The 24946-nt window shown below is 32.7% G+C and overlaps 1 protein-coding gene across 1 annotated transcript in view; it reads left to right on the top strand.

Annotated features, from left to right (window-relative positions):
• Positions 1-24946, top strand: part of LOC129224370 (calcineurin-binding protein cabin-1-like) — a 110060-nt gene that overhangs the window by 9604 nt on the left and 75510 nt on the right. The window contains 11 exon segments of the mRNA XM_054858812.1: positions 500-613; positions 2748-2885; positions 7705-7806; positions 8670-8748; positions 13686-13815; positions 13895-13943; positions 17696-17796; positions 17910-17976; positions 21143-21278; positions 22098-22318; positions 22546-22628. Of these exon segments, the coding sequence (XP_054714787.1) occupies positions 500-613; positions 2748-2885; positions 7705-7806; positions 8670-8748; positions 13686-13815; positions 13895-13943; positions 17696-17796; positions 17910-17976; positions 21143-21278; positions 22098-22318; positions 22546-22628 (1220 nt within the window).

Here is a 24946-nt window from a genome sequence, read left to right as displayed (position 1 = left end):
ATAGCTTGTGACCACATTTGATGAAATGTGTCTTCACTTTTTAAAGCTCTGCTAAATAATTTTGGTGACACTGCCTGAACTAGGGCTGAGCAAGCAAGGGGCACTTGCCCTTGCTGGCAAATTTACCCTAATTCTCCCCCCCCCCTCCTCATCCACTGAAATTCAAGCTTAGGGGGGTTTGAATAGAAACTTAAGGAAGATTGACTGGGTGGCAGTTTTAAGACTTGCTCCTACTCGTAAAAATCGTAGATCCAGCGTTGTTTTACAACCCAATTCTAAGTTTGCAATCTCTTTAAAAATGTATTTATAGGTAACAACTCAAAATGTTAAGCAGTTTTCCAGTCATTTTTGGGTCTCTCAAAGTTTTGAGGGAAAGCTCAAGTTTCCCGAGCCTTTGGACATTAGTGAAAATACCCTAATGTTACAATGAACTGTAATTTTAACTAGCAATATTAACGCAGTATGAACTATGTTTTATTTATTTGTTTTCATTTCGCAGGAAGAAGAAGCTTATGCTTCATATCATTCTGCTCTCCGCAAGCAAAGCGCAGGGGAAGTAGAAGATGCTGAAAGTATATTCAAAGAACTTTTGGAATCTGAATTTCTTGAACAGGTTTTAAACATTTTTTATCTTTTTGAAAGGAATTAGAACCGGAAGCTATACAAACTTCTCTTTTTTTTTTTTTAATAATAGTTTTGTTTTTGATCTATTTTCATTTTAGGATAAAATTTTTACTTAATTTTATGCTTTTCTCATGAGATGTTATAAAAATTTTTTATTAATGCTCATAAATGATTTATTCATTTATTATTATGATTTTCGTTTAAAATTATTATATATAATTTGTAAGATATTTGTTTGTTCTATTTTCATAGAAGGCGTGAAGTGTTAATTATTTAGAAATAGATGCAATCCATATTTTATATTATCTTCCTAATAAAGATATACGTTCAGTATTTGCTGTTTAAAAAAAAATCCTTTCTGCTTCATAACTGCCAATAGCATTCTTCCTTCTAAAGACCAAAAATTATCTAAATTAGTCAAATCATCATTCAATCATAACTTTGGGATAGGATGTGATTTTTGTGAATTTAAGATCTTTGACAGTAGTTTCCAGGTGTTGTTTTATTAAAAAAATTGTAAAAATGTTGAACAAAGTTTTTTTAGTTGGTTACATATATTTATGCAAATGTGTGAAAGAGTATACAGACACATTAAATGGACTACTAGCTGCTAGGGTGGCTAGATTAGCAAACCTTAGTGCCCGGCTCATGAAAACCTCCTGCAGCGGGTTGGTGTACGCTGCCTTTGGAGGTGTACTTTGTGGCTTCTTCATGCCGCCACCTGCTTCAGAGCAGCCTCACTGCCTTTGGCAGCTCGCCAAAACGTAAATTACATTCCTTTACAGGAAAAGAAGAAAAAATTATTGCATCAAAAGTGTGCTTTACTTAAGATATTCGAAACATTATTTTCCCCTATACTCTTATACATCAAAAAACATGCTTCACTTTCCCCACTTGAAAGATTCATTTCCCTTCCACACCTCTAACTTATTTTTTTTTTTTTTTAATGATATTTGTACCTTTAGAACATGGCAAAAAGAAGGGGAAAAAAACTTACCTCCCTATTTTCACCAACTTTTTACAAATTTTACGATGGCCTATTGTTTGTAGACTTGCCGCTAGTCCTCTGAACTGAACAAGCTTGTACATACATAATTGATTATGCTATTTTCTCCATCCTCTGTTTTTAATGTCAGACCTATAAATCCTTGGGATTTAAAACATGTTTTTGATCCAATATGTAAATATAGGGGAGAGTGGCCCAAAGCAGGTAGGCCTTCGTATGCCGCCCCCCCTCCCCCAATGTGTGTTAGCGGCAATGAATACATATGTCGTGTTTACCTGAACCCTCGCCCGTTATTATCAGTCCCAGTGAAGCAGCAGTGAAGTGACATGGTGCAACCAGGCTTAAAATTTAAAAAAGATACTTTTTTTTTAATGAAATTTTGTAACTTGTGATTAGTCGAAGACCAGCTCATTTTTTTTTATTGTCAATAATATTAACTTATTCTGACACTATCCACCTATAAACTATGATGGTCATTCCGTTTTTTTTTTAAATTAATTTATGGCTATAATTATTGAAAAAAAAAAACGTGCTTTTGAGCAAAGCAGGTATAGGATTTAATCATATATTTATTTAAAATTTCTTAACTCATGTGCTGACTCATGTGCTGACTTAGATTTTCTTTTTCAATAGGATAAGTATAACTTTAAAAAGTTATTTTTTAGGATAGCAATTAATTAGTCTATTAAATAACTCAGTTATTTCCTTATGTTTTATAAACAATTGTACTGACTTTAAATAATCATTTATAACTTCGTATTTGATTGGAAAATGTACCAAACCACAATTAGTTAAGTTTACCCACTCTGGGCTCATTGGTAGGGCAAAGCATGTTTTTCACATGTTTGGTAATAAATAAATATTGGGTTTGAAATAATACAAAATTCACTTTTTATTTTGAAGTACAAGAACCCTGCTAGGAAATAAAACCGAAATTGATGCGATTAAAATCCAAAAACTACAATTTTCAAGCGTTCTTTGAAAACCCACCCGCTTTGGGTGACTCTCCCCTATATACTAATTGTGATTGCTATATGTTTATGTCCCAACCCCTGTCAAAGAAAAAGAACTTGTAGGGGAGTCACTGTTTTTTTATATACATATTTATGTGTCTTAGGTACAAGTCAATGAAGATGATGAAGAAGATGGGCCCCTTCGTCCTGCCTTGACGCTGAAATATTTAGTTTACAAAAATCTAGCAACAATTTCTAGTGGGAAAGAGGATTTTAAATCTGCAACTGAATACTATTTAGAGGTAAATTCATAAGATAGTTTTGATGCAGTTTTTAAAATTTGCGATCAACAGCTGTAATATATGCATTAGGGTGGTTCAAAAATACATGTAAAAAAAAAGCTTCTCCTAGATACCAGGACACCCCTCAATATTTTTAGACTTTCTCACTTAGACTATGATTCCAGGCTTAGAAGGCTAAAAATGTACAGTCTTGAGCAAAGGAGAGACCGAGGGGACATGATTCAGTTGTTTAAATTTATTAAAATGAAAGATATTACAGGGCTGAAGTCTAGCACTGAAAACAGGACAAGGGGTCATTGTTTTAAGCTATTTAAATCTCAGGCTAATATGGATGTTAGGAAAAATTATTATTTTAGCAGGGTAGTGGAACCTTGGAACAGTTTACCAGAAGAGGTGGTGATGAGCAAGGGAGTAGATAGTTTTAAGAGGGCCATTGATCTTCACTGGGGATTGTAAATTGACTAGGAACCAGTCTAGCTAGGCCCAGAACCTGTTGCTGGTCGTCACTTTTGTATTTGAATTTGTATTTGGATAGCAATATACTGGAAGAATTTTAGCTTCCTATTTCAACTGAAAGAGGGTGCTCAACCCCCTCCCCCGAACTTCAAAAGTATGGGGAAGGGGGTTAAAAAAAATACTTCAAACTGAAAAAACAATGCTACATCTTATAATATACACTAGAAGTATGCATATACATTGCAATAAAACAAATATTTACAAAAAAACAGCTGGGGAAATTAAATATTTCTCCATTTGTAGCATTTTCTAACGGCTTATATTAAATTAAGGGGTCATTGAGCACCGTCTTAAATTTTGAGTAAGAGGCTAAAACTTTTACAGCATAATACTATTAGTAAGTGTAAAAAAATAGGGGGTGTCCTGGACTCTAGCTGAAAAAAAGCTTTATTGAACCACCCTAATATTCATCGCAATGACAGTGCACTGACTATTGCGAATTTGCAAGGTTTTCTGACAAGTTCTTTATCAACACTTATCAACAGTTAAGATATTTTCATATCTTTATTTTTGATAATACCCAATTTTAATCATTAAATAACTATTAAACATAATACCTTTGTGCATCATAAAAAATAGGAATTAAATCAAATGTCACATTGGCTTTCATTCCCGTCTTTATGTGTTGGCATTTTTAAAAGTTATTTAAGAAAAATACTTAATGAAAAAAAAACTGAATTGAAGCTCGGTTAACGGCACTTCCCTCTTCGGCATGTCCTCTGTTCCCTTATGTTAAACATGACCTTGCCTTGACAGATGACAGAAAGAAGATATCGTGATCAGCAGTCAAACTTTACTCCCCAGTCCCCCGCATTTTACTACAATTTTTGTCTGATGTCCCGACGAGGGCGCCAAAGTGGCCAAAATGCTCATCTTCCACCTTTTTTTTCTTTGGCACTCGCCACAGCTAATAACAAGAATAAAGCTGAAAGAACACTTTCTTGTTATTATTAAATGGTCTCCTATGGGAGAGGGTAGAGGGGGCACTGTTTTAACGTTTTAAGTCAACATTTTTTTTTGAGAAATTTCTTTTAATTTGTCTTTACTTTTATTTATTTATTATATATTTATTTTCTGATTTACCAAAGTGAGGCTGAATTTGGCGCCCCTTGAACATGGAGCACGCATGCGGTGCACGCCTTGCACACCCGCTTTCAGTGGGCCTGCTTTCCAAAACCAGAAGCTGAATTGGACCTTGGTTCCCATATGATTTTTGTTTCTTATCATTCCCTCTAACCTCCCTTCAAATTTGGACCACATATTCTTCAATCATCATGCGTAATTTTAAAACAATAATAAATTATTTCATTGAAGCATTTATCTGAAAATCTTTAATACTATTTTGTACATCAACACAAAAAGTGGGAAAAAGCTAAAATGTTACTTTAACATGACTTATAACTGTGTGCGTGTGTATTCCATTTTAAACACCCTTCACAAAAGTCAGTATTATTAAAAAAATCTAGATATGAATCACAAAAATGGAAAGTCAAAATTTCATCTAGCGATAAACTTGATTGTGCCATGTTACAATAATTATGAAAATTTATGTTTGTGTACCAGCTTAGAATTTCAGCAATAGCTGAAAAATTTTGGAAATTGGTTCAGCTGTTGTTGTATAAGCAACATTAATAAAATCATCGACGGACCATTTGAAAACTTTTATTCACATCTTTAGAACAACAGAAAAAAGCAAAAATTAAATATGGTAACTATGGCAACTAACAGCCTGTGCCATCTCACAAGCAAAGAGGCACTCACAAATAAAGAGGTCTCCCAAGTGGAGAGATATTCAACATTTCCTCCCGCCTTGACACATTTTGGCAAAAAATTGTCAACCCTCTGACTTTAAAGTAACTAATGCACTCTCTTTTCCATCAATATTAAAATTTGCAACATAAAATGAAATTGCACAAAGTTATATACTCAAAATAGTTCAAGTAATACACACAAAATAATATAAAACAGAAGAACAGTCACAAGATTACTCAAGTTTCCAGCCCCAAGACAGCAATTTTTGCCACTGCTCTTTTGAACTCCCCGTGTTGCATCCGAACTTTTACCACTCGAACTTTTTCATCCTCACCAGGGTACACCGAAATAATCCTACCCAGCTGCCATTTTGTGCACGGCAAGGAGTCTTCCTTAATTAGGACCATCAAGCCAAATTTTAAGTTTTCTTTCTCGATCATCCATTTGGACCGCTGCTGTAACCTGTTCAAGTAGTCTTTCTTCCATTTTCGCCAAACACTCTGAACAACCTTTGTAATACGCTGCCATCGACTTAACCTGTTGTCATTCAAGTTCTTCTTAGGCAATATAATAGGGCATTTTTGTTCATAAGGAATGTCTGTTCTTAACAGCCTTCCACCTACTCTCACTATTTCCTTTTTATCCACAAATGGCTTTAAATTACTTAACCCTTCGACGGTTTTCTTGTCAAGAGCTTTCTGAGCGTCTCGAATCAAATGATGCTCCGCGATTCTAAATTCTTCAATACACCTGAACAACACTGACGTCTTTTTAAATTGTTTATGAATCGTAATACATAACACAAAATACGCACAGTTTTAAAATAGTTATTACTGCAGTTCAATACATCATCCAGTACTGATGAGCTTGCAGCAATAATCATCGTAGTATTACTAGACTCCTTTGCAGGAATCTTAATTTCACGGTAAAACTCTTCATTATCGGATTGAACTTCAGTGAATTTAGGTACACTTGTTGAAGATTCAACATCTTGAACTAGAAATTGTGGACCATTCCACCACCGGTTGCTACATATTAGATCCTGTGTTTTGCATCCTCTTGAAATTAAATCTGCAGGATTTTCCGCTGATTTAACATATCCCCACTGTTTTACATCACTAAGAGATTGAATAGTTGACACTCTTGAAGCTACAAATGTTTTTAATTCAGACGGTGATTTCAGAATCCATGAAAGAACAATTAATGTCAGAATAGTAGTACACTGAAAAACGGGGTACTTTTAGAGCTGACATCACTTTATGCATTAGTTTTTCCAAAAGTGTTGTACCACAAAGTTCCAGTCTTGGAATTGTCAAGGTCTTTATGGGCGCCACACGGCTCTTACTACATAGTAAATAGGAGGCAAGTTTACCAGAATGGCTTTGACTCACGGCATAAATAACCGCACCATAGGCAACTTCGGATGCATCCTAAAAACCTTTAAGAATTAAAACTCCAAAATCCTCACTTAATACAAATCTACTGATCTTTATCTCATTAATAAACTCTAGGGACGCTCGAAATTCTTTCCACTCTTTCAGTTTATCTTCAGGTAACTTATCATCCTACAGAGATTTTAAAGCCCAAAGTTTCTGCATAAATACCTTGACAACCTATTCTATTATGGGACCTAAGAGACCTAAAGGGTCAAATATACGTGCAATTACTGAAAGCACCTCTCTTTTCGTAAACTGGTTTTGTTCTGTCATTGATAAGTGAAATTTCAAAGTGTCGCTCTTTGGATCCCATATGAGACCTAATGCTTTAGTTTCTGTTCACAAATATTGACATCTTTAAAATCACAACCTTCTTGTAATTTTGTAGCAAGTTTGGTTAACTGGGCCTTTTGGACTTGTTTCTTTGCCAGCGCTTGTTTTAAGACAGTAATTGGCATGTTTAGACAATTCTATCACTAACCTCAAAGCAGGTAGCACTATTGACTCAAAAAACACTAATTATTATAAATTATCCAGAAATAAGTTGCGTAACAACATTACCATTCGGATTCTCTTGAACTGTAAGCACAATGTTTCGACGCAAATCGGCAAACTCAAACCGAAGTCACTCGAAGATCACACAGCACATAATGAATTTAGAATATTTAACTACTATTCTTGTAATTATCCATAGATCTAGTCCTCCTGGCTCGTAAAGGACCAAAATTATGTTGCACAAGCAACTTTAATAAAATCATCGACGGACCATTTGAAAACTTTTATTCACATCTTTAGAACAACAGAAAAAAGCAAAAATTAAATATGGTAACTATGGCAACTAACAGCCAGCGCCATCTCACAAGCGAAGAGACACTCACAAATGGAGAGGTCTCCCAAGTGGAGAGATATTCAACAGCTGTCAAATGTAAAAAATTAAAAAAAATTTTAAAAAAATCAAAAAAAAAAAAAAATCATAGGAGTTCATTATACCACATACTTTTACATTTGATTGTTTTGTTTGTAATTTCATCTGAAGTGATGCTTGCATTGAAATTGAACAATCAATGCAGGTGCAGTTTCATGTATGTTATACTTATTTCTGTTTCTCTTTAAAGGCCTTGGAAATTGATTCTTCTGATGTAATCATGTGGTATAGAATGGGGAAGTCTTCCATTAACATTGTAAAATATTCTCTTGCCAGACTTTGTTTTTTAGAGGTAAAATACATTTATAAATATTCAGTTTTGTATTAAAAAAACTGAAACACAATAGCAAACCAATGTTTTCAGCTTTTTTATTTTGAAATTTTGAATCATTTTGATAAATTAACATTTAATATTGTGATTATGTTCTTGCTGTTCAGTGGAACTCTGATCCCTCTTTTTAGCAAGCTAAATAGTCAGTTATTCTAATCTTAATTTTCATATACCCAATTAATAAAAGCAATTGTTAAAAATTAAAAAAAAAAATGTTATGAATCATTATTAAACCATTGAGTCAAATCATTGACACCTTTCATTCTTGTGTTAATTTCAACTATGCAGTTTTTAAAACAGAGTCAGGTGCTAAGCAGTGCTGGGCAAGTATGGAAAAATGTATAGAAACTGGACGATTTTGGGTTTATATATTGCATCTATTATTTTGTTTTAAATCTAATAAGTTCTTGTTGAAATATGTGCAAACGTTGCTTACTTTTATCAATGTTGATTTTTTTTTTTATGTTGTATTTTTACCCCTCCCCCTTTTTTTTGTGTGTGTACCTCAGAATGATCTGATAATCCTATGCTATATTAATTGTATCCTGTTTTTGAAAATAATGATACTCTTAAGTACCTTCTTCAGATGTCCCAAAATGTGCAATACAACTACAGTCGACTTTTGATAACTCGAATTCCCAAGGGATCGGCCAAAACGTTCAAGTTATTGATAGTTTGAGTTATGGTTAGTTTCCACAGTAGTCCCAAGTTTGGGACCCGATGAAAACTTCAAGATAAAGGAATATTCGAGTTATGGAGATTTGACTGTCTTTAGTATGCTTTCATACATTTTTTTCATTCATTTATTCTATCTTATTTTACAGGGCTTAAAATGCAACCCAAATCATTGGCCTTGTTTGGACAATGTTATTACCGTCATGTATACACTTAATGATTATGCAAGTAAGTTTTCAATTTCATAATGGGATTTATTGTTATTTATTTATTTAAGTATTTATTTGAGGCAATAAGGCATGTCTTTTTTCCTTGACTAACAAGTTAGCAGTTTTATTTATTTATTTATTTTTGTCATTATTATTATACCAATAGGTTGTCCTAGTTACAAATTCTTTGTGCTCTGTGTTTCCAAAAGTAAAATCTGTGAACAGCAGCAAATTAAAAAAAAAAAAACGAGCTGACGTGTGCATCACATCACCTCTTTCTACTCGAATTTAATGTCATTTTCCCATTACTGGCAATTTTAATGTGATTCAATAGTTTACTCTCTAAATATCACCGACAGTGGCCAAATTGAAACCAAATTTTAAAAAAAATCGCCAAATTTTTTATTAAGTTGACGACCAAAAGACTGCCGATACATCGGCAAGTGTCCACCAAATTGTAACACCATTTAAGTTTACATCGAAATTAACAATGGTTCCCCCCAAAAAAGGACAAAATACCCCTTTAGAAACACCCGAATACAACCAAAGGGGAGGTGCACAACTAGACCCCACTAGGAGTCTACGTACCAAATTTCAACTTTCTAGGACATACCATTCTTGAGTTATGCAACATACAGACATAATAAGAAAACTCATCGTAATTAACTTGGGAATCGTCAAAATGGATATTTCGCGTGTGTATACATTCTTAGGCACTTATCCATGGAGGGTCGAGTCGAAAAAAAAACTCAACATTCATTCAGGGGTGAACAAAATGGAAATTAAGGTTGATTTTTGAGTGAAAATGTTTTTGCGAATACAATACTTCCTTTTTTGTAAAAGGAAGTAAAAAAAAGACAATGAAGAAATTTAAGTATAATTTCTGCCAATATTTAGACTTTTTTAAATTTTTAATAGAGTACTTTATAGTTGAATTATTCATATATTAAAAGTTCTATCACGTTCACAAAAAAAAAAACCTCCTCATTACCTAAATTTTCTACCAATTACTTTTGTGTTTTTTATTTTATGGTGGTCTTGATAATTGATTTTCTTGTTCTTTGAAATTTTTGATCTAAAAGTAATTGTTCTATCTATCGATAAATGCACACACACAACACGCATGTTGGGTCTGCTCACATATGAATTTACTATTATTAATATTATTATAATAGTAAATTCATAGGTGAGCAGACCCAACTAATACTATACTATTACCCTACTAATACTATTATTAATATTATTTATTTATTTATTTATGTATTTATTTATTTTATTTATTTATTTATTTATTTATTTATTTTTTTTTTTGAAAAAAAAAAACTTTTAGACTTTTTTTCAAAGACTACATAGATAAATACAAGGTTTTTCCAGAAAGAAAACGACTGGAAATTGCTGTATTTAGCAGTAAGTTACCAACCCAAAGCCAGGGTGAAGGTATAACTACGTGCAATATTCCAGACAGCCCGGTTATCACAACCTGAGACTGCAGTTTTGCTCTTATTAGAACTCCTCAGTCAGGAATAGTGAATAACCGAGCCGGAAACAGATGTCATCTCGTTGAAGCTGAGAGTGCCTACAAACTGGTAGACGAAGTGAGTTTATCTCACCAACGAGTGTCGGCAGCATGGTTCAGATGAACTCCTGAACTGAAGACAAAGCTTGGGTATTTAAAAGGTGGATAATTTATTACTTGGTGAGATTAATTTTATCTACTAGTTTGTTGACACTCTCAGTGTGATATAGTAATCACATATATTTTCTTAGATTCACGTTTTTATTTCATGTGTTCTGATTTTTTATTTAATGGCGTCGTTTCCGAGTTTTCGGCGGCCATGTTTTCCCTTCTTCCTCCCGTGATGTGTTGTCTCCCGCCTTTTTTGCTCATTGGCCGTAGGCGTGGTCTTGTATGTGATGTCATTTTCCCGCGTTCCCATTCGCTGCGCTAGGTGACGCCGCGTATGGATATCTGTTTTTCACGCGACCGCGTGGGTTTTTAGCTTGATGTCTCATGAAAGTTTTCGTAGAGAGTCGTGTGCTAGCCGTGATATGTGATGGAGCGTTGGGTAGTTAGGAGCGCGGACGCTTCACCTGAGAATGGGTCGGATGCAATGGCGACGACTGCGATGCAAAATCTTGATGCATCTGCATAAAAAATGATGTAAATTGTAAAATAATTGCACAGGAGCCTTAGAGCCCTGTTTCTCTAAAAAAAATGATAGTTTAGTTACGAATGAGATCCTGTATTTAATCAAGATTTTCTAAAAAAAAGATTGAAAAATGTTCGCGTCCACGTGGAAGTAGCTCCGATCATGCACGGATGAAAACCCTTTTTTTTTACTCGATGATCATTGCATATGATCAGAGAAGGCTGGTGATGCACCTGTAGCTGGTGAGACCCAGATAGTGAAAGCGGTACGCGCGGTCGACATGAATTTAGTTCTGATTCCCGCTGCGCCATTTTTTTTTCCTGAGTAATGAGATTTCTCAGTCATCGCCGTGGTATAGCGGCCAGCTCCATGTGGTTTTACATCATCTTCCTCGCTGATGTCTCTAGGATGAGTTCTTTCACTGCAACAGCAGGCCGCGCCTTTTTTTTAGCCTCCCCATGTACAACGCACATCCCTCTGCTGTGACAACGTAATTCCCTGCAATAGACTGGACTGTGAACTTAACTTACCTAAATTTGTCATATTGTAATCTTTTATATTCCCTTCCATGTTTTGATTACGCCGCGAGAGCTCCCTAGGATCTTGATATTCGTCGTGTAAGTGATGATCATCGGAATAAATTTTCACATGTGACGCGAAATGAGTTGTGCTTATTGTGTCTCCACTACATGGGGTAAGTCAAACCTTTTCTCTGTGTTCCACGTAGGCACCAAACATTGAGACGTCCTGGAGTTTTGCGGAAACACTTAAAATACGATCGGCCTAAATTTTTTTTCCTCATTTGTTTTTTTTTATTTAAGTTGGTGGTTTATGTTTCTCTAACAAATTCGAAAGAATTAACCACTTTTCCACCACACTCAGCTTCAATGAGATGATATCTGCCTACGGCTCGGTTATTCACTATTCTGACCTGAGGAGTTCTAATAAGAATGGAACTGTAGTCTCTGGATGTGATAACCGAGCTAATTGGTATATTGTATGTAGAAAATGCTGTGTTAGTTCTCCGGTTGGGGCGTGCATTCACTGAGCTTAGTTCCCTTTTTTATTCATTTCAAACCCAAAAAAAACCTGATGCAGAACTTTAAAACTCTTCCCTTTTTTTCTTTTTTTAAATAATTACATACATCATCTAAAATGTTTGTATGTCGCGTGCCAAAACTTACAATTTTTAGCAATGTTATGATTGTTTTAATATGAAATTGCGCTTCATTGTTCATTCACTGGTGGATCTCCCCTTTTTTATATTGTTGCAAATGTAGTACAACAGTCAGGTTTGGAGGGGGGGGGGCAAACAATGACTTGGTACAAAAACAGCAACTTGATTTTTCATGTTTACATACATGAAAAATCAAGGTGCTGTTGTTGCTAAAAAATCATGTTCAGTTGCTGAAACATCCATCAAATTTGTCACATTATAACTAAGTATAACTATCGTATCATATTGTAAGTGTAATGTTAAGTATGTATTAACATCCAAATGCTATCAAACTGAATAACAAAACCACTGCACGAATGACTGTTTTACCAAGCTACAAAAACTGTGCTCTTCATTTATGCACAGCCATATAACTGACTGAAAATCAAAGAAAACACCTTTCTTTAACTTTGCATAGGAATGCACTAGAAATTTCTGAAACATGTACAATAATCTAATATATGGTCAAAATGTTGCTAAACCCAGTGGTATTTGGCGATTTCACACCAAATTTGGTGCCAAAAAAAAAAGATATTTCTTAAATTTCTCACCAAGCCTTTAACAGACATTAATGTTAAAATTACTTTTACTTACAGTTTAGGCATTATAAACTAAGGTAATTTTGCATGAGAATTAGTGGAGTAAACCTCAAATTTAGAAAAATTAGAGCAACTAATCATGTAAAAACATAAAAAACACCATCTATTCAAAATTTGTAACAAGTCAAAATTTAAAAAATATATATTTATATAAATATTTTTAAAAAGGTCAAGTTTATATGTATTGTTGTGTTTTGTTAAAGGCATAGTAAATTTTTAAGAAAATGTTTACTTTCAAATCAAAGTTTTGGTCAGAATGAGTTTGAAAACAAGATAATCAAGTTTTTCAAAAAAATGTACATTTTTTAATTTTGTTTGTAAGGAGAAAAGGGAGGATGGAAAGGGGGATGAATGACGTAAATTCGTTTCCTGAATATTTATTAAATTGTACTTTTATATCATTCATATGTTACTCTTTTGTAAAAGCTTTAGTATTTATAGTAATAGGGGAAAATGTAAAATATTAACTAGAAGTTATTTATATTCAGTAAGTTACCGCCCTATAGCCAGGGCTAAGGCAGAAATACATGAAATACACCACCAGCTCAGTCAATTCCAGCCAAGGACTGCAGTTTCGTGCTTATTACCATTCATCAGCCTGGCATAGGAGTGACTGAGCTGGAGGTGGAAAACCTCTTAAGAAAGCCAAGAGTGCCAAACGGTAGCTAATACAGAATTAGCACTGACCAGACGAGTGACCGAAACAATGGTTCGGTTCAACTCTAATATTGAAGACAAGGCAGGTATATTCAGTAAGTTACCGCCCGAACCATTGTTTCGGTCACTCGTCTGGTCAGTGCTAATTCTGTATTAGCTACCAGTTTGTTTGGCACTCTAGGCGTCCTTAAGAGATTTTCCACCTCCAGCTCAGTCACTCCTATGCTGGGCTGATGAGTGCTAATAAGCACCAAACTGCAGTCCTCGGCTGGAAATGACTGAGCTGGCGGTGTATTTCATTAGTAGTTATTTATTTCCCTAATTATCATTGCAGATTGTTTGTACTATGTTTCAAAAGCTTTAGAGAAAGAATGCTTTTATTTGAAAGGACTTGCTTTTAGAGATCAAATATACAAAGAAGACCCTAGTTTGAAAGAAGAGTGCGAGAGCTACTTTGCAAACTGGTAATTTCCATTGTACTCAAATTAATTTGGAACCAATCAGCTTAGCCTCATTTTACTCATAAAAATCTTTCTTTTGTAGTGATTCTTCTATAAATTTTACTCATTACGATAAAGAGGAAGCAGAAAAGGTAATTTATGTTCAGTATTTTTATGTTTGCTTCCTAATAAATTTCTGTACTGTGCTACTTTATTATTATTAAGTTTTGCTTGAGCAGCCACACACATATAAACTGTCTAGATTATGGACATTATATTGTTAATATCGTAGTGTGCCATTTCTTCATCTGTAATTTTTGGACTGCAGAATTATACCGGCTTCTGTTGTACATTCAGCGATTTTGAAGCATTATTTTGTACCTACTCGTAATTTGCCTTACACAGCTCCCCACCTTTTTTGCCATAAGAATAAAATTCAAAGTCACTGAAAATTTTTCTTACAAAAGTCATTTTCATGTTATCTGACTTTGTTTTCATGTACCTCACCGTTTTACTATCTTAATATTCAAAATATCTTGATTTTTGCGAGAATAATATAATTGAAACAATAAAAAATAATAATGCTTTAAAACCTGTCTACAACGATGCTGTTGGGACCAAAAAAAATAGTTACAGACAGATTATCGTTATAGACCAGGGGTTCTCAAACTCAGCTAATCTTTCTGATGAAAATACAGTCACGATCTAGCAAATTTTTACTCTGCCGCATCAAAAAATGCTATATTGATATCATGGACAGTTCACGGCACCCCTAGCCTTGGCATGCCAGGGTGCCGTGGCACCCAGTTTGATAACCCCTATTATAGACAGTTTGATAATGTATGCTGATATTTTGCTGGGACCAAGGAAAATATTGTTATAGACAAGTTAATTGTTATAGACAGTATTGTTATGCCACAGGTTTCACTGCATTCAGATACATATATAGGCTGTGGCGGCAAAAAAAAAAAAAAAAGTGAAACATTTTTTAATGCAATTGTGTTAAACATAAATGCATAAACAAAATTTAACAAATAATATAAGTGTAGACTTTAACTTACAAATTTAATTGATTTCAAACTGGCTGCCTCTGCAATGAGGTAAAGGCAAAAGCTTTAATTGAAATTTTCTGCAATTGGCCTCAAGTCTTCTACCTTTAATCTATCCTATTCCTACAAAATTGCTTTAAAGTGCAAACTTTTATAGGCCTTGCACTCAAAAATGGACTATACACATACACTGTGATCCATGGAATTGAGATCTATCGAATAGGATGCCCAGTCTACAGTTGATATGTTTAGAAAATGCACCTTGTAACACTCTTGTATTCTTTTGGCCTTGTGAAATGGCGCAAAGTGTTCACTTTACATTGCCAAAGTGCTTTTTCTCCCATGGAAGTATAAAAAGCTTCTAGAATGTCCCATATGTACATTTTATGGTTCGCGAAAAGCATCTATTTTTTGTAAAATAGACTAGAGGTTTTTTGCCACTTGCACAAACTCCACCCTAGACTAACTTTGGGTTTTGGTGATGTTCAGAAATTGTCCTGAGGTATTTGGAGCGTGTCTTTTGAAAGCCTTAGGATTTTCAGAAACGCTCTCTGTACCTTTTCGTCCCATATCTGAACATCACCTGCCATTGTGATGCTTTTTCAAACAACAGAGAATTGCCAATGCACATTACACAATCGAATAATTTCATTGTTCTTTTCACTGCTTAAACAACTTGAAAATAGCCAACCTTTTGTTTGGGGTTGTAGAAAAACCAAAGAAAAACAACACATAAACTAAAAGATAAGTATAAAATATTTTGTAATTAAAGTAATCGAAGGAATGAACTCACAAATGAAAAGTATTTTAGATAATTTCTATTCTATGATGCAAAAACTTTGTTCTCTTGTCCCACCCTGTGTATACAAATGCATATTTAATATTAATTTCCAAAGTAGATATTACATTAAATTATTAGTAAAAATTTGTTTTTAGACATGGATTGGAAAAAGTTCAGTAGGATTGGATTGCAAATGAGAAAATGTTTAGGGAGCATTGGACTTCATGACTGCAAATTTCTTCCTAACAGTTTCAGCTAAAAATATTGAAGAAACTTCATTGCCGATCCTTTTGACAAAATTTTTTTATTGATTCAGCCCTGGACTATTTATTTGTGTCTTTTTTTTGTGTGTGACAAGCAGCTATAATTTACTCTGTTTTATCTGCACTGATTATCAGGGCCCAACTAAAATTTTTGAAGACACTGGGCACAAAATTCCTTTTGTGTGCTCCTCCCTACCCTGTGCTTATTTTATATGGAGAAGCAGTAAAATATCTTGATGCTTCAGTATTAACATCTATATTACTAAAATCTGTTCGCGTGTGTCTAAAAGTCTGAAGCTCGATCTTCTCGAGAACCGCTGCGAGTCGAGAACCGAACGAGGCACTTTCCAGAGAAAGCAATAAGACCAATGTCGTAACTGTAGGACTTGAATTAGCGTAGATATTAATTAAAACGTTAATTAACATTACGTTATTCAGGCATTTTTATTTATTTCCTGTTGCCATTTTGCTTATGGGTGAGCAAATAAAATTCTAATAATTGTTTTAAAAGGGATTTTTTTGGCTGCTGCCCAGGTCTAAAAACAAAGTTTCCATCTGGAATATTGTTTTAAATTAGTCTAATTTCTCTTTTATTCTGATATATAAATCCTAAAACTACTATTTAAAGCATTTTTTTTTCCATTTATAAGATCTCTATTTGGACATAAGCTTTCTCTATCGTCTGCCCTTTTTTTTTATAGCGAACGTTCTCGACTCTTTTCAGCATATGAAAAGTATTTATTTATTGTTGTGTAAGTTTTTCATTACCAGCCTCTTAGTTTGGTAAATTTAAGATGTGCAACTAATATTTATTTTTTGTTGAACCCTTATTATTTTATATATATATATATATATATATATATATATATATATATATATATATATATATATATATATATATATATATATATATATATATATATATATATATATATATATATATATATATGTGTGTGTGTGTGTTGGGTTATTTTGTTTTCCCTTCACATATGGGTGAGTATCCAAATTATAATAACTCTCTTTTTTCTTCCTGTTTAGCTAAAAGAACACGTGAAATTAAAATTGTTTGGATTTCTTTAATGGAAACAGAGTTGAACAAAAAAATTGCTTTTAATGATTTTAACTAAAGCTTGATTAAAATCTGATGACTTGGTATTAAATTAATGCTTTGTGGTATTTATTAAATCTTAATGCTTTAGTTTCACGTGTTTGAAACTGTTGTCAGAGTACTACAAAAACTTTAACTACTGGACATCTCTCATTTTTTAAGGTAGCCCGTGCAACGCCGGGCATGCAGCTAGTATCTGTACTAAATTTGGTGGTACCTTATATTACAAAAAATTGAAGTGCCATAGTATTACGATAACTAAACATGATAATGTAAGATGTCATCTAATTTTGCCCATTTGCAAAAGCCATTAGTATCAAAATTATGTATGGTATAACTTTAAATTGTTTCTGGATTTATTATTTACATCTTGCTACGGTGCGATATGGAATGAGTCCAAAATCAAAATTTTACCTACAGATTTGGTGCCCCCCAAATGTTGGTGCCCTGGACCCATGCCCCATGTACCCATGCTTTAATCTAGCCCTACTGATGATAAAGCCTATTTTCACCTTCAAAATACTTCATGGCTTAAAAAAGTATTTTAAGTTTTTAAATTTTGGCATAACATTTGTTTTCATTTATTTATTGTACCCTAGTCTTATTTGATTGTTAGCAATCGTTTGTAATGTTCAAATTTTGAAGTGCAGAAAATATGTTAGAATGTGTTGTGCATTTTATGGAGTTAATGTTTTTCTTTTAGTTTATCCAGGAGTGTTTGGACATGAGAGAAAAAAGCCGAAGTTTTTATAAACCCACACCTTCACCAGTATTATCTCTTTCCCTTCCAATTAAGGAATATACGTAAGAGTTTTTTTTTATATTTTTATAACTATCTTATTAAAAAATGCTAATCTTATTAGTTTGAACTTAACATTTTTTGTACTGTTCTTTTATATTTTGTTTTCTTCTTTTAGATGGAAAAATTTAGGTGACAGTCTGATTAATATGTACGATTGTGTAGCTAATGCAACCTCTTCTGTTGTAAGCAATTTTTGTATTTTTGTTCTTGATTTCCATTTCATAAATTTTAAGTTAACTTTTGGTTCTATATGAAATGTTTTTCAATTCTAGTTATTTTTTAATTAAAAAAAAGAAAAGAAAAAAAAACATTTTTTACAAAAATATTTGTTAGAAAATTCTTAAATCTTAGAGTCAAAATTACTTACCAATTTTGTACTGTAAAAGTTAAAAGTTATATAGACACTGTAACTTCCTGAAACTGACTTTAAAAGCAGCACAGGTGACTGTATTTTGGTCTTGCCATAATTTAAGTAATTTTCATGCTTTGCAATCACAACCCTTTAATTGTGCTTGTAATGTTTATGGGAAATATTGTTACTTCTCATATTTACTGACTCACTCATCAGTGTTGCATTGCTTATCAGAGTTGAGTTGCTTATAAGTGTTGAGTCACTCGCCAATGTTTGACAGACCTTATGAATGCTACTATTATGCTTCATGTAATGTAGCTTTAGAAAAAAATTAAAAAATAAAACCTAAAAAATTTAATCTTCTAGTGTGGTTTTTACAGTACTTCAAGTTTATTTGATAAATCTCTTTTGTTTGATTAATTCTGAAACTATTCATAAGATTAGAGTAGTTTGAATAAACAGCAGCTAAGAATTAATTCTTACTCCCAAACTTTATCAACTCTCAAAGATTGTTTTGCTGTTTCCCAATTTATTTTTAAAAGCTAAATTTTCAACAACCTATGATCTTCTATTTTTTAATAAATGTATATTCATATTGCTACGTCATTATTTTTTTTTATAAGTCGTAGCTGTTTATGCAAGTTACTGATGCATGTTCAGATATTGATTTCGGATTGATGCTATTGAGTAACGCTATATAACCAAAAGTATTGGGACACTTTAAAAAATTCACATTATTACAAATTTCTGAAGAAATAAAAGACCAATTGCTTTGTAACTTTTTTCACATAACAGGTGTGTTCCAGTTGTCAATTTCCAATAAAAATTATGTCACCCTTGCTTTTTGGGGGGTCAGTAATAAATTGAAGAAAACAAAAATGTTTTCTGGTCATCATTCATCAGTAAATCGGTCAGAATAAGCTGTAAATTTCAGAAATTGTTTAGCTTACTATTGACAATCATTTTTCATACTTTTGAAAAGGTATCACTGATATTCACGAAAATATAAGCATTTCTTTCAAAACTACAATTTTATTTGAAGGTTTTTGGTTCATAACACGTAAAGTTTTCCGTCAAAGCTTACCAAACTTTCAGAAAGCTTGACAGCATTCAAGAGAAGCATAATGCAAAAATTTGAAACAAATATGTTTAAAATTTGATAAAATATGGACATTTAAAGCAATTAATCTATCACTGCGCATGCGCGAAAGATAGCAATTTATAACTTTTATCATCTAAAAATCATCTAAATTACTCAACTCATAAAAAAAATTCCAGTTCAATATCTCAAAAATTCAGAAAGTTATCAGCAATCTAATGAGTTGAATTTGAATAACTCTTGGATAGGCTAATAATCGCGAGGGATCGTTCGCAAATATGCTGTTTTTATCATGAATCACACTGAACGACTGCAAGGAAACGTTCCAAACTTCCGAACAACCCCTCACAGTATGTCCCCCCCACCCAAGTGTTATTGAAATTCGGCTCTTTAGATCGTCGATAACTTCCTGAATTTTTAAGATATTGAACAGGATTTTTTTTTATAAGTTGAAGAAGTTAGTTGGGTTTTAGATTATGAAAGTTTTAAATTGCTAACCTTCGCACATGCGCAGTGAAAAAATAATTGCTTTAAATGTCCATATTTTCTCACATTTTCAACAATTTAATTTCAAATTTTAGTATTATGCTTCTCTTGCATGCTGTCAAGTTTTCCGAAAGTTTCGTTAGCTTTGATGAAAAACTTTGTGTTATGAGTCAAAAACCTTCAAATAAAATTTAGTTTTGGAAGAAATGCTTGTATTTTTGTGAATATAATGAGTACCTTCTCAAAAGTATAAAAAATGATTGTACATAGTAAGCTAACTAATTTCTGAAATTTACAGCTTATTCTCAGCTATTTACGATGAATGATGACCGAAAAACATGTGTCCCAATACTTTTGGTCATATAGTGTGATGATGAAAATTGTTTCAAATTAATAAAAACTCTATTCAGTTATTTTTAAGTTCTTAAGAGGAGGGGAGGGGGAATCAGGTTGTACGTTTGTCATCATAAAGCAAAAATATACTGTAGCAGTTGAAAATTGTTGGTATTTTAGCAAAAGTCACTAAGCCCAAAAATCCAGTTTTGAGACTTTGTGAATTTCAATTCATTACAAATAATAACAAAGATCATTTTACAGACCCCTTAAGTGTTTCAGTAAATTTATTTGTGCAACTTTTGAATTGTATGACTTATTTACATCATGAAATAACAAACTGAAGTCCAATTCATTTCAGTGATCATCAAATTCTTTGTTGGACTGAATCAGGGATTGATTATTACACAGGCCAATTAGGTCTTTGCCTAAGGTCCTATCTTTATAAGGGTCCCAAATTTTTCAAAAATTTATGCATAGCATTAAAAAATTATGTATGTTTAAGAAAATAGTAAAAAATTAATGATTTATTAATTAGAAGAAAAATGTTTGGATACTTTATTCTCTTATTTGGTTGATTTCATATGAGTAAGAAAGCTTTATTTCTTGAGAATTTCATGCAAAGTTAATTATTGTTACTTTTTTTTCGATGAATTAAACTAACTAATGAAACTAAAAAGACTGAAAAAAGAATTGTCTGGTAAATGGCTCATTTTTTCTTTCGAATATTTGCTAAGCCTAGGAAGAGGGGGGGGGGGGGGGCAATATGCTCTTTACTGTTATTTAAGTTATAAAAGTATTCAGTTGTAAAAGGATATAAAAATCAGTGGTGTTGGTCGGCAAGTGCGTAAAGTGCTGTTGCTCAGGGCTCCATAGTGCTTTATACAAGGGCCTCACAGGCTAACACCGACGCTGCAAAAGAGTTCAACATTATTTGCATTTACTTAAAGTGATAGAATATAGAGGGACTTCCAAAGTATTGTCATCCTCGACCTTCACTTCAACTTGGTTTTAATGACTTTTGTCAGAATGCTGATGGTATTTTAGATTTTAAATAAGTAACAAAAATTTAATCTAGTCTTTTAGCTGTAAAGTGGATTTATCTCAATACGCTGAGAGTAACAAGGTATGTGATAGTAACGGAGAGAAGAGCTCTTTGTCATCACCTGTGTCTTCCTTATCTGAAGCTTGCAGTAGTAATTCTGCCACACACCGTTCCAGCCAACTCAGCCGCCTGGATTACTACAGCTGGCTCCTAAACAGCTGAGTGATGTACAAAATCAGCAAGGACAAAGTGCAGGTATGAATAAAGATTGAACTGTTATTACAGTATGAGGGAACTCCAATTTTAGAATCCTAAAATACGGAAAACCTGAAATCTGTAACTTTTTCCCTTAAATGTTTTACTTTTTTTTTTTTTTGTTTTAAAAGTGTCAGATTGATAACATTTTGCAATTAATTTTTGAAAACACATTACTTTCCGTTCAGCTTTTTTTTTTTTTTTCAGTGCCACGTGTTATGCATAAATAAGCATTTTACTTATTTGTTATTAATTGTGCAACAATCTTTTAACATCCACTTTCTATTCTCAGTAATTCTTTTTTTCTTCTCGTAAGTATGCAATACAATACCTATTGAACAAAAGTACAAAATTGTTTTTAGTAAAAATATGATTTTTTATTGTATCAATCGGCACATTGCATAATAATAAAAAAGCAACATCCACAAACTATACACTGCTGCAAATTATTTCCAAACTTTTTTTCTAACATAATGAAGTATACTTTCCCTTAGATTGATCAAGAAATTAAAGAAATTTAGTGCAAACATTAGCAGAACCAGGAAAAATGTGACAAATACTGCATGACAGGGAAGTTTTCACATGGGTGAGAATCTAAAATCTTGAAAATTCCGAAATCTGGAAAGGTCACAGTCCTGAGCATTCCGGATTTGGGGTCGAACACTGTCTTTATTTTCTTTCTTTATTCAAGTCTATTAATATTAATGACATCTGTCTTTTCCCCCTTCATCAGTTGATACTAGTCAGACAGAAATGGAGGTTGATGAAGTGCCAAATGCTTCTAGTACAAATGTGAGTTCTAATACATACATCTTGACACTGCCACAAGTTGAATCCCAAAATACAGAAGTTACAACTTGCAATGATTCTCCCACGCATGGCAGAAGATCTTCTAAAAGAAAAAGACTTCTCTCAGAACTGAATGATATTGCTGCTAAACGCCGATCTACCAGGGTATGCACTTTTTGTATTTTGATTCTTTCATTAGGTTATGTTCAAGTTCTGAAACGAAATCAACCAACTTTTTTTTTCATGATTGAACATACAATGATAAGTTATTATAGTCTATCTTTGTGGCTTGAGTTTAAACATAAATTCCTTCCCCCAAATCTAATAATCCGTTCATCCAAGTTATGTAAATGATTTTTATCTCGCTTTATGTTACAATATTTCCGTTTCAGGTAAGGAATCCTGCAATTAAAAAACCTCAAGATAATATAAATTACCAAGAGCTTCTTCATAAGTTCCTTCCATCAAAGCTACTGTAAGTTTGTGTTACTTTATTTTTGTTTATTTATTTATATTTTTAAACCTGCTTTTGTAATTTTTCAAAAAGCTTACTGTGTGCAATATCGATCCTGCTGTAATTTTATTAATGTGATCCAAAATTCAAAAAAAAAAAAAAAAAACCTTCCTATATTTTGAATTTATTATGAGACTGCCAAACAGGTTTTTATATTGCTTTCCCCCACAATTTTTGGTCTAATCAGGAAATTTTTCTCCGTATTTTAATTTCAACACCCATGGGTAAAAGTCACGACCTTTTTTTTGCATCCTGAAGAGCAATGGATATTTTTACCATCAGGGTATTCTGCAGTTGTCTTCAAAATGTAGACAAATATTTTGTATTTTTTGTCTACGTTTTGAAGACAACTGCATATTTTCTTTTAAATCCAAATTTTCTAGATTTTCATGTGTGCGCAAGCAAATTACAAAAAATAGTGATTCCCTTATTTTTCCTTATGGGACTAGAACCAATGTAACTTGAGTTCTACAAAACTAAAAATTAAATTTAGATTTGGTTTTTTTTTCAAAACATTATTGAAATTTTGAACATTTGTATAGTTTTGGCAGATTAAAAAGTTATACACGAGCCTTTGGCACTTGTGCAAAATTCAATTTCTTGCTTCATCTTGATATCAAAATATAAAAAAATCCTGTTCGTCTGCCAAGCTACTGCAAAATTTATGTTTTCAGTCATAGAATCAGGGGTCTGGCCAGAGGATATTTAGGTCCATTAACGGACCCTTCACAAAAATCCGATCAACCAAAACGGACCCTTCACAAAAATCCAATCAACCAAAACGGACCTTTCACAAAATCCCCATCAAACAAAATGGACCCTTCACAAAATTCTGATAAACAAGATCGGATCTTTCACAAATTGTTTATTGAAAGAGCAAATCTGAAAGTAAAATAACGCATATTTCTGTGTATAAACCGATAATTTTTTGAACCTTTTTTAAAGTCAAATTAGAGGGATCAGATTATAATATATTAATATTTAATGTAATATATTTAATATTTAATATAATATTGATATTTAATATAATATTTAACATAATATGTATTGATATTTTTTTTCAAAATCGGCTAATTTTGAAAAAAAAAAAAAAAAAAAAAAAAAAATCGGCACTCTTGCGATGCTCCTTCAAGCGATAAATAATTCTAACTGCCAAATAAATATAATGGTTCTTTGTTTTATCACAGCTAATTAGCAGTGGTCCTGTTGTAAGCTTTTCTGAAAAGGCATTGGTAAGCACTTTTCTCCCCTCTCATGATTTAATAAACAATAATATACGTATATCTGCGAAATGAACTTAGAACTGCAAAGGGATAGTAAGGGTGGGGGAAAAAATATGATCGCTTCAGATAGGGTTACCAACTTCAAAATTATCACCACTTAGCGTCTGGCGTTGAACCTTTGTAATGACTTGATTAGAAAATATTCCCATCATTTTACCAGCTTGTCAATATTTGCGTTTTTACGGTGGGTGTGGTGCGATGTTTAATTGTTATTTTGGGAGAAAATTATATGGGTTTTGATTTTTCGATGCTAACAAGGATGATTAACTTTAAATAAACTCTTTTAATTACCGTTTCTTTTTTCTTTAGATGTCTACATTTTGAAATATGCAATCTTTTAACATCCGATATGAGAATCATATTTTGTTCTTTTTTAAAGCTAACATCGCTTTATTAGGATGCAAATAAATGAAAAGTCTTTTTATTTCTGTTAGAACTCTAATTTCAAGTTTTTAAAGCAAAATTCCATTTTCTGTTATTAAGTCAAAAATTAAAATGCTGAATAGATGGTTTATTTTATTTATTTATTTATTTATTTTTTTGCTTCAACTGTGTCCACAGATATTAATGAAATGTTTATCATAGGACTCTAAAATGCAATTTTAAAATAATTTTATCAAAAATATTTCTTTCACAAGCTGTTTTTATACTTTTGATGCCTTCACTTTGAGAATTGCGATCTCTTTGCATCCGCTACGGGAATCCGATTTTTAGAATTTTTGATGATTGTTACGCTTTGTTAAGAGGTAAACAATTAAAATATCTTTTTTTTTTGTTAAAATCACGGAATTTATAAGTTTTAAACGAAATTCTGTGCTTTTTAAGAGTGTCTTGGGTCAAAAAGTTAAATGCTGAACCCTATTCTGAATTTTATTTTATTAATTTATTTTTTTGTTACAATTATTTTAAATACTGTACCGAAATATTTCTAGTATAATTTAACATAATGTAGAATGGTAGATAAATATTGATACTTGAGAGAGCGATGTCCCCCCC

Source organism: Uloborus diversus, chromosome 6, assembly GCF_026930045.1.
Source record: "Uloborus diversus isolate 005 chromosome 6, Udiv.v.3.1, whole genome shotgun sequence".
In the NCBI taxonomy this organism is placed as follows: domain Eukaryota; kingdom Metazoa; phylum Arthropoda; class Arachnida; order Araneae; family Uloboridae; genus Uloborus; species Uloborus diversus.
This window is presented reverse-complemented; position numbering and strand designations above follow the sequence as displayed.